The sequence below is a fragment of the Protobothrops mucrosquamatus genome, unplaced genomic scaffold, assembly GCF_001527695.2.
Source record: "Protobothrops mucrosquamatus isolate PMUCROS unplaced genomic scaffold, P.Mucros_1.0 scaffold1638, whole genome shotgun sequence".
NCBI lineage: Eukaryota > Metazoa > Chordata > Lepidosauria > Squamata > Viperidae > Protobothrops > Protobothrops mucrosquamatus.
The window spans coordinates 23695-35000 of record NW_015387797.1 but is presented as its reverse complement, the minus strand read 5'-3'; the positions used below and the strand labels follow the sequence as shown (position 1 = coordinate 35000).

General features: G+C 45.7%; 1 protein-coding gene across 1 annotated transcript in view; it reads right to left on the bottom strand.

Annotated features, from left to right (window-relative positions):
• Window positions 1–7708, bottom strand: part of PRRX2 (paired related homeobox 2) — a 16655-nt gene extending 8947 nt beyond the window's left edge. Inside the window, exon 1 of the mRNA XM_015822667.1 lies at window positions 7441–7708. Coding sequence (XP_015678153.1) covers window positions 7441–7708 — 268 coding nt within the window. The remainder of the gene's footprint in view (window positions 1–7440) is intronic.
• Window positions 7709–11306: the final 3598 nt, after the last annotated feature.

Sequence of the window (11306 nt, the reverse complement as noted above, 5' to 3'; positions counted from 1 at the left end):
GCCTTGGAGGTCTTCTAGTCCAGCCCCCTGCTCAGGCAGAAGATCCTACAGCAGTCCAGACAAGTGGCTGTCCAGTCTCTTCTTGAAAACTGCTTAGAACATAGAACTGCTTAGAACATAGAATCATAAGGATGGATGGCATAAGGTCTGCCTCGAGCAGGGGGTTGGACTAGAAGACCTCCAAGGTCCCCTCCAGCCACATGATTCCATGTTTTAAATACAGTTGCTGGAACTGGAATTATGTATCCTAACTACTGCAATGTTTTGTACACTAAACCACGACTTGCTTCGAGTAAACGGCAACTGCTATATTCGCGCAGCGTCCAGTGTAAAAATGGAGAAATTTTAGATCTAGTAAAAAAAAATCACAAGACGGGTAGAGAAAGATTCTAACCCAGTGTTTCTTCACCTTGACAAGGTTTAGATGGGTGGGTTTCAACTCTCAGAATTCCCCAGCTAGCTTTTGAGGAACACTGTTCTAATTCCTGCTTTGTGGTGATAACCTTCGCATTTTCTCCCCTTCCCTTTTTTAAAAACATGTTGATAAACTTACTTGGCACACTTTGGACAATCTGAGTTTCATAGTTTAATCTAGATGCCTCCCCTTCCCATCTCTCTTGTCTCCTCTCTTATCATTATTATTATTTTGCTTTTGAGGTTCTCCTGCCAATAATATCACCGCTATAAATGTGAGCAGATGTTTTCACAAAGGAATTCCTTCTGATGTAGATCTCAACCTGTATATTTCTTTTTTTTTTTTTTTTTTTGCCTTGGTGGTGGGTCTTTCTAGGCTGGGGTGGAACCAAACAATTTTGGAAAACTCAAGATTTTTTTTCCCCTCCTTCCAGGCACTCCAAGCAGAGTGCCTGAGCTGTAATTTGCAGCAAACACAATCAGTCCTTTTTTTTTTCTTCCTCCCCTTGCTCTTAAGCTTTCAAATTGCCTCTGGCTTCTCATCACACAAGCCTGTCTTAAAAACAAAAAAAAACTTAAAGCAAAGGAATGAAGTCTCTTCAAAACAGAAACATGGTCCTACAAGAGATTCAAAATCACATGTTTGCTTGGCAGTTTCACCTTAGCTAGTACTGATGGACTTTGAACCAGAATTACAGAATAACAGAGTTGGAAGGGAGCTTGGAGGTCTTCTAGTCCAACCCCCTGCTCAAGCAAGAGACCCCACACCATCGTAGTCAAATGGTTGTCCTGTCTCTTCCTAAAAACTTCCAGTGATGGAGCACCCACAACTTCTGGTGGCAAGCCGTTCCATTGGTTAATTGTTCTCACTGTCAGGAAATTCCTCCTTAGTTCTAGGTTGCTTCTCTCCTTGGTTAGTTTCCATCCATTGTTTCTCGTCTTGCCTTTTGGTGCTTTGGAAAATAGCTTGACTCCTCCTTCTTCTTTGTGGCAGCCCCTCAAATATTGGAAGACTGCTATCATGTTTCCCCTCGTCCTTCTTTTCATTAAACTAGACAAGCCCAATTCCTGCAAACATTCTTCATATGTTTCAGCCTCCAGTCCCCTAATCATCTTGGTTGAGACTTTTTCTGGAGTCTCGGCATCTTTTTTATAATATGGCGACCAAAATTGGACTCAGTATTCCAAGTGTGGCAGTACTTTGTAAAGTGGGACTAACACTTCACACGAGAGAGGACAGACCTTCGCCCTCACGTCACTCACGTGATCTTGATTCTATCCGTCCGTCAGAACTGCCACCTCACTGCCTGTCTGACACCCTCTGTTAATGCAGCCGAGGATGGCATCGGCTTTTTTGGCTGCCCTTTTGATATCTGAACCGTTTCTCACTGCTCTGCCATCAATTGAGAACAAAATAGGTTATTGTTACAGAACTGGGCATCCACAGACTTTAAAAGTTGTTTTTTTTCTTCTTCTTCTTCTTCCAATTTCTGGGCAGAGAAGCAGCGTGGCTGAGACTGCTCCAAATTCTCCAGGGAAAGAAAAAAATCTCCAAATATTTCTCAAAGGTGGACTTGCCTTTGTGGTTAAGTCCCTGTTAACTTTGCTTGTCAGAAGGTCGCAAAAGGGGATCACGCGACCCCGGGACACTGCGGCCGTCATAAATATGAGTCAGTTGCCGAGCGTTCTAATTTTGATCATGTGACCAGGAGATGCTGCAACGGTCATAAGTGTGAAAAAGGGTCATAAAATCACTTTTTTCAGCGCCGTTGTAACTTTGAACAGGCGCTAACGTTCAGAATGTTATTCTGTCATAATATTTCCTCATTACATTCAGGGGAATGTTTTATCTGGTTGAAAAACAACACAACTCCAGGATGACCTGAATATTCCTTGCTCGGTAGCAGCTAATTCACAATCGCCTGAATCTCATGGAAGCAACATCAGAGGAGTTTTAAAGCCGGACTGGGCTCAGATAGCTTCCTGTGTTTAAACCCCCAGACTGGTTGACATAAACAATGTTTGGATTTAAAAGGGCTCCCAAAAATTTTTTTTGCCTCCCCTCTCCCCGGGAGTTAGCATCGCTAACCTCCCAACGTTCAGGGTGTAATTTAACAGCCTGAAGCCTACACCAACGTTTCTTACAACCCACCACCTGGACCCAGTTAGTGGCAAAGGAACAGGCAGGCCAGTCCAAAAGAAAGGGAAGGGAGAGGCATTTTTGAAGGAGAGCTAAAGAAAATAAGCAAAAGGAAAAAAAGAAAAGAAAAGAAAAGAGGAGGGTGGGGTTGTTGAAACAAGAATTAAAAAGGTAGCAAGTCAGATGACGCGTGTCTGGGATGGATGGATGGATCGAGATCCAGATTAATTTGTTTGGGTGGAGGGAGGTGAAAACACACCAGATTGTTCTCTCTCTCTCTCTCTTTTTCCTTCTAATTTTGCCCTTTTCTAAATGGAAACCATACAGCTTCTCTTCACCGGAATAATGAGCCCAGAGTCGTTTGCTACGAGATGGGTGGCAAATAAATTCAATAAATATATAAAAGAAAATGAGCGGTCCTCCCGTGGAGTTTTGCTTGAAACGTCCCGATGATTGTCGCCGTTTACCTTCCGTCCTCTGGGCTCTTTCTCTGAATCTAGGTCTGTCCTATGCTTGTTAAATAAGGAGAGAGCAACTTTTTAAAACTGGTTTAAGCTGGGACGCAAATGCCGCTTTCCAACAAAGCCGTCTCAAAAGAGGGTCAAGAGACTACGAGATGACTGACGCGTGCCGCCACGTTGTCTCAAGCACCCAAATGGTGGTCAGGTGGCCACGGGAGGGGACCTCAGACCTGCCTCACAAGTCCCCTTATTCCAGCCCATTTTTCTCCATGTCTGGGGGTAAGTCAAGGTCTACTTCTACATGCCTTGCATGGGGTCCTTCTTGGAGTTGGATCAAGACTGTGGGATTGTGAGGGTGGCTTCAAAAAGGAGCAGCACCCCTCTCCTTCCACACCTCTGATGAAGCTTGCAGGCTTGAGGATTTCCAACAAGGTTCTGACTGAGTTGGACAAGGACCTGGATCTCCTCCAGGTTTGCCAGGAGGAAATACCAGAACAAGCGAAGCTGATGTCTCGCCTGCGAAGACCATCTCCGTTTCTCGAAGGAGCGAATGTTGTTTTTCTCAAGCTGGGGAGATCATAGAGGTTATGTTTATTCTGGAACCCGACGTATACACGGGACGGTCCTTCAAGACAGAAGGGGCCTTCCTCCAACTTGTACAAATAAACCCAGAAAGATTGTGGTTGGGCAGCTAAAATCCCCCAAACTCATCCGGGCATTCTTTTGCTCCAATTTCTCTGGTTAAGCTGAGTTCTCTGAGCGTCATTCCTCCAGAATGGTTTAAATAAAACTCAGGGCTTTCCCGCCCTGATCTCTACATTGTAAAAAAGATTATAGATGAAACTAGGTAGCGGATTAAAACTTGGATCCCCAGGAATTTAATAATAATGTCTGTAGGTGCCCATGCAGAAGGCAACCATCCTTCGTCTTAGAGGGCGCTAGCAAGATGAAAATCAGAAAAGATGTCACTTAAAAATGAGGAGGACCTTCCTAATGCTCTTAGACGATGCCACTGAATGTCATAGAACCAAGACCGGGAAGGGATCTCAGAGGTCTTCTAGTCCAACCCACTGCTCTAGGCAAGGAGACAATATACCATCTTGGTCAAATAACTGTCCAGTGTATTTTCGAAAACCTCCAATGGTGGAGCACTCACAACTGCCAGAGAAAATGGATTAATTGTTCTCACTGTCAGGAAATTTCTCCTTAATTCAAGGTTGGATCGCTCCTTGATAATTTTCCATCCGTTGCTTCTTGTCCTGCCTCCCATTGTACATTCTACTCCTTCATTGCAGAAGCAGAACATCTGATTTTCCATTGTAGCTTCTAATAAATGAATAAATAAGAGGTTTTCCTGTCATGTGTGACTCCTTATTCATTCTTTTATAACCATATCCAGATCATCAGAGGATTTAATTATTATGTTACACGGTTTTATGTGTAACAATAGCCAAGTTCCATCTCAAGATTAATCTTGCAGTAGCTATTACAGAAATGGGGCAGTCTAGTTTTCTTGGGAACTAAATTATCTGGGTAGGCAGTCATGGGAGGGAGGGAAGGAAGGAAGGAAGGAAGAAAGAAAGGACGGAAAAGAGAAGGAAAGAAGGAATGGAGAGAAGAATGAAGGGAGGGAGAGGAGATGAAGGGAAAGAAAGAAGGGAGGGAGGGAGGGAAGAAGGAAGGAAGGAAGGAAGGAAGGAAGGAAGGAAGGAAGGAAGGAAGGAAGGAAGGAAGGAAGGAAGGAAGGAAGGAAGGAAGGAAGAAAATATCTATCATAGATTCCATCTAGTCCCAGTGTAAACAAGCAGGTTTTCCTTTAGGCTAAATTAAATTCAGGAGATTAAGTTTCCATTTCTAGAGATTCAAAATGCGCTGTTGCTTTTTAGCCCTACAAAGGCAAAATGGACCAGCTACAGTTGTGAAATGGCTGACCTCAACCGTACAGAATGTTACAGGAGGAACACACCCGTCCGTGTGATGACTACCTCACTGACGGAATGAATGACGCACGGGCCAATCTGACCAGCTTCCATTCTTCCATCTTTTTCAAGGGAGTTATCCCTCCCCACTTTTACGATGGTTTGCTGTCGATGGTCCAAAGCATACTTTATTATCCATTTCACAAGTGGGGATGCTGTTAGGGGAAGCCAGTGCAATATATTGACATGTGCAGAAAAAAACGAAGCCAGGAAATTTTCCATCCCCAATGTAAAATTGATACAGAAAATATGATGTTGGCTACAAACACGATTAGGAAAATGTCTGGCCGATAAGCAAGGCCTGAGTGTTGCGGAGAAGAAATTCTTATCTACTTTACCTCCACTCAGAAAGGATGGATTTTTTTTAGATAGATAGATAGATAGATAGATAGATAGATAGATAGATAATAGATAGATAGATAGAAAATAAATAGATAGATAGATAGATAGATAGATAGATAGATAGATAGATAGATAGATAGAAAGAAAGAAAATAAATAGATAGATGATAGATAGATAGATAGATAGATAGATAGATAGAAAATAAATAGATAGATAGATAGATAGATAGATAGATAGATAGATAGAAAGAAAATAAATAGATAGATGATAGATAGATAGATAGATAGATAGATAGATAGATAGATAGATAGATAGATAGATAGATAGATGGATGGATGGATGGATGGACGGACGGACGGACGGACGGACAGATGATAGAGATAGAAATAGTGATATAGAGATAGATATAATACATATATATATATAAAACTACACACACAAACATATATGTATGTGTATATGTATGTATACACACACACATATATACACACATACACATATACATGTATATATGAAAGCGTCACTAAATTTGACAAATGCTTTCATAAAAACCACCCTATACTAATCTACATAGCCACTGAGGCTAATTAGTCGGTTAGCTTTAATAGTTTGGTTTTATTATTTGATTTAATGTGCTGCCGACAGCCACACTTTACATAAAATTGGCAGACAACACTCTAACGTAAACGAATGCAGTGCAGGAAAGAAGAGCAGGACGCCGTGCGCAGTCGATTCCCCCAGAGTGGGACGCGGAGTTTCCCACCCAATCAGTGTGATGAGTTTCCCTCTTCCAAAGACCTGGTGGAAAGGACTACTAAGGGGAAATTTCCTGGCAGAACAATTCACCAGTGGAACGGCTGGCCTTCAAGAGCTGTGGGTGATCCTATCCCACTTCAGACAAATGACCGTCCGGCCTCTCCTTGAAAAGCTCCAGTGATGGAGCACCCACATTTTCTGGGGGCAAGAATAACCTTGGAGGTCTTCTAGTCCAACCTTCTGCTCAAGCAGGAGACCCCAGACCATTTCAGACAAGTGGCTGTCCAGTCATTGAACAATTAATCAGTGGAACGTGTTGCCTTCAGAAGTTGTGGGTCCTTCATCACTGGAGGGATTGGACAGCCCCTTTGCACCCAAAACTATAAAGGACAGAATAAATGAGCAACTGCATTGGGAGTCTTTAAAGGCCTTCACCTTACTGTAAAGTAGAATAATCCCCATTACTACTCACTAATAGAATTACCAATAAAGGAGAATATTTGTAGAGTTGGAAGGAGGGATCCTTGGTGCTCTCTGAGCGGGGTGGTTTTCTTGGAGACGTTTCCTGACCCAACTAGGTAACATCCGAGCACTGATGATGTTCCCTGGTTGGGTCATGAAACGTCTGCAAGAAAACCACCCCGCTCAGAGAGCACCCAGGATCCCTCATTAATAGAATTTCTCCGCTGGTTCCACACCTGCCTTTTTTTTTTAATGCATCTGACCAACATAGGCAGGATTTATCCTCCAAACTTGGTGCTCACCATTTCAACCTCCCCAATTTGATTCTGGCAAAATAGGACTTTCTGGATTAACCTGCAAAAGGAGATCTTTCTTTCTCCCCCCCCCCCCCCCCATTCCAACGGCCTTGCTGGACATCCAAAGACGAAGGAAGAAATCGGGCTAAATACGAAAGAAAGAAGACACTGAACTTCATCCGCGGCGCCTATTCTGGATATTTGACAGCATCTTTGCAAAGGCCGGTTGGGATCTGTTCTCCCTGATTCCCACCGTCTGAATCACAGTCGCCCCCCCCTCAATAAAAGTCCCCCCCCCCAAGATTTCCCTCCCCTCAATGCCCCCGAATCTGGGATTCCCAGAGCGTGTTGGGCGCTGGATAGCCGAGCAAGTCAGGAGACCCCCAAGGAGGGGCAGCGCGTTCCCAAGAGCCCCTTAAGGCTCCTGCGCAGGGGACCCCCTCCCCGGTCTCTGGGAGGGGGCAGGCTCCCCAAAGGGCCCCCAGGCAAGAGCCCTTCCCTCCCACAGGAGACCTTCCCGTCTCTGCCGCGCCTTCTGCCCTCTTCCCTTTGCCCGGGACTGGCCGGGACGCGCGTTCCGACGTGCTCACCTTCCCGCAGCGCGCCTCCTCCGCCTCGTCCTCCTGCTTCGCTGCCGCTGCTGCCCCCGGAGGGCTCGAAAGCCCCCTTGCCGCCCTCCCGAGCCTCCGCGCCGCTTTCCCGGGGCGTCCCGTTCATGCCGACGGCCGCTTCCTCCAGGTCCAAGAGGTGGCTGACGCTGAAGTTCTTGCGCGCCTGGGGGTTGTCTGCAGGCTCCAGGATCCGGACCGGGTTGGGGGCGAATTGCTTGTCCATCCCGAAGGCGGCCACCGCGTCCATCGCGCCCGGATCCAGCTTGTGGGGCAGGAGACCCCCGCCCGGCCGGCCGGCCAGGAGCTACGATCTGGCGAGCCTCCCTTGGCTCCCCCCAAAGCAACACACCGGCCCCCCCAAAAACTTTTCCCTCTGCTTTGATTTCCACCCTTTCCCCCCCCCTTTCTTCCTCCTCCTACGTTTCCCCGGTGGGGTGTGCGCGTGTATGTGTGTTTGTGTGGGCCTGCTTCTGAGGGTGTGTGGGAGTCCTTATTGTATTCACTGTTTCTTTCTTTCTTTCTTTCCTTCCTTCCTTCCTTTTTCTCTTTCTTTCTTTCTTTCTTTCTTTCTTTCTTTCTCTCTCTCTTTCTTTCCTTCCTTCCTTCCTTTTTCTTTCTTTCTTTCTTTCTTTTCTTTCTCTCTCTTTCTTTCTTTCCTTTCTTTCTCTCCTTTCTTTCTTTCCTTTCTTCCTTCCTTTTTCTCTTTCTTTCTTTCTTTCTTTCTTTTTTTCTTTCTTTCTTTCTTTCTTTCTTTCTCTCTCTCTTTCTTTCCTTCCTTCCTTCCTTTTTCTTTCTTTCTTTCTTTCTTTTCTTTCTCTCTCTCTTTCTTTCTTTCCTTTCTTTCTCTCCTTTCTTTCTTTCCTTTCTTCCTTCCTTTTTCTCTTTCTTTCTTTCTTTCTTTCTTTCTTTTTTTCTTTCTTTCTTCTTTTTTTCCCTTTCTTTCTGTTTCTTTCACTCTCTCTCTCTCTGCAGGTCTCTCCTGTGTGAGCTTGTGGACCAGGGAGAGAAAGAACTTCTCCAAACTTTTTACTCGGGATCTATCCCCCACTCACCCCCCATCCTCCCCAGCGCACCGTCGCCACAGCTCCAGAAAACTTCCCTTCGGTCAAACGTTGGAACCAAACTTTGTTTTTTCTATCCAAGTTGAAATTGACCCATCCCCTGTCGCTGTGCTGTTTTCGCCTGAAACTGACTGACTGACAGAGCCTTCTTGGAGTCCATAAACTTCCTCAGCCGCCCTCCCCCTCCTTCGCCCCCCCCTCCCTCAACCTGCCCTTCTCCCCATTTCAACTCCCCCTCCCAATTTGGAAAGAGGAAGAGTTAAATTAGAGGAAAGCCAACCCACTTATTGAGTTTAAAATATATATATTTGGGGGGGGCGGCGAGAAGAGAGAAATTCCTTCTTTGCATCCTTTCCCCTGGACCCCGCTGTCTGTCCCCCCCCTCATAAAATTGGGCTGCCTTGCACAACCTTATGAAATCAAATCCACAGACATTTGAAACTTGCAAATTTCCCAGAAGGAAAACAAAACTAACCGCCCCCACCCAAATATATATAATAATAATAACCAAGGAAAAATGGACTTCAGGGGCTTATAGCAAATTGTCACCCCCACAAGGGTGGTAACAGGGCAGCCTCTGTTTCCCTAAATGGGTCACTTTTCAAGGGCGGAGCTATGCAGATGAAGGGGGCAGTCTTATCCAATTAGGAGCCGCCATCTTTCCATGCAACTTTTAAAACTTCCCTGCTATATAAAAAGTTTTCAAAAAAATAAATACCTCTTTGTCTCCTGTTGTTTTTAGGACAACGGTGTGGCTATGGTTTCCTGGATTCCTTCTGGATTGATTTTTTTTTTAAATTTTCCAGTCAACTCAACAGCTCTAAGATCGCCTGGTGGTCTCTTATCCATAAAGGAGAAAAGCAAATGGTTGAATCAGAATGTCCAAAAAATACACATAAGACCATTTCAATCAGTTCCCTATTTTCTTTCCGTCTCTGAAAGATTAAACAAACAGAAATCAAAACTTTTGAGGGAAACTTACTGTAGTCCTCAACTTACAATTATTCTTTAGTGACTGTTTGTAACTTTGAATGGTCTCTAAACAAATGGTTGTAAGTCAAGGACTACCTGTAGTAGAAAATTCACTGAAACTTCCAGAGAAAAAGTTGCTAAACTTTCTTTTCCTAGTTTTCTTTTTCCCCCCACAAGAGAGGGCTGCAAGCATTTCATGGGGAGATGAGTTCCGAAGGTGGGGAGCCATTGCTTTAAAAAGCGCCTTCCCACCAGCCTAATGATGAGAGAAAATAGCAAAACCTCAGTAGATAATAGTAAAGTCTAGGAAAGCTTGTAAGCCTTCTTTCAAATAACCCAACCCTGAAAAAAGAAACAAACAAGGATGGTGAAATCAACAGGACCAGGAAACTGGAGTTCCTTCTAGCTTTTAGCCCAATGCTCTCAATCTTGTTAGCGCTTGATCCTGTGGGCCAGTCTGGAAAAAGAGCGTCCGGCCCTTAAAGGCCATCCTCAACGGTGTCTTGAGAAGGTCCCAAGAGACCACCAGGACAGCCCTGAGGGGAGGTGGAAGTTCTCCAGAACTCTGCTCCAGGTCAGGGGCCAGGCAGAAATAAAACAGGCAGCAGCCAGAGGTCTCTCCCCCTGAAGGCCGGCCTGACCTCCGACACCGGAGCCAGAATTCAGCCCTGTGGGGTAGACCAGCCGTAGCGTCAGAGGAGGCTTCGGTTGAGTTCTCAGATCGGAATCGCTGGAGAGGCCGAGAGAGACGGTGGCTCTGAAATTTACCTCAGAAGGTGGCAGTCGCCAAACACTTTGGTTCTGAGGAGAAAAGGTGGAAGAGTCAAGCTCAACTTTATCATATAATGTGTTGAAGGTCTCCTCCTCCTCCTCCTCCTCTTCCATCTCGTCCTCCTCCTTTTTCTTTCTCTCGATAATTGGCCCAAAGTCACCCAGCCAGTTTTCATGCAAAGGCAGGACTCGAACTCACCGTCTCCTGGCGATTGGCTTAAAGTCACCCAGCTGGCTCTCTTGCTTAAGGCGGGACTAGAATTCACCACCTCCTTCTGATGATTGGTCCAAAATGACCCAGCTGCCTTTCATACCAGGACTAGAACTCCCAGTGTCTAGCTGGGCGCCTTACCCACTAGATGCTCCTTTAGGGTCCCTCCCTTCTCTCCGTTTCTCTGCCAGCAGTCTGGGATGGGAGGCCAGCCAAGGTTGGGAGGGGGGAGAGAGACCCCCAAACACATCTGAGTAGCTGCTCAGGGCGTTAAAAAAAACCACGGTGGAGAGCATAATCAAGTCTCGGTTCTCCCCACGGATGCTCAAGTCTGTTGATTGCTGGTATTTGGAAAGTGAAATATGAGGGTTTCATTTTTTTATGATCAAAGGAGAGCCCAGTTCTAAAGCAAGAGGGAGGGAGGGGTTGGTGGGTGGGGTGGGGGGAAGAGAGAGATTAGGACTTGCCGATTTTGGGAGGGGGGAGGTGGAGAGTTTGCTTGGCAGGCGGCTAAAGTTTCTTTAGACACGCCAAGACGTATGTGCTCTGCGCCAGGGGAGCCCCAGAATTACCCCTGGACCTTTCGCACAGCTGGAACAGTAAGTCATTGAGAAAATTTTGGAGGTTGGAAGGAAGGTGTGTGTGTGTGGGGGGAGATTGGTAATCTCACAGCGCCCTCCCACCACAACCCCCTGCCCTGCCCTGCGGGTCAAGGTGGTGATTTGCAAAGTCAAATAAATAAATTAAACAAGCCGCATTAATGCCATTTCCTACCTCGTTCGGGTACTTAAAGGCACGGCGTAGGACCCCAGGGGGGGGTGGGGGTCTGC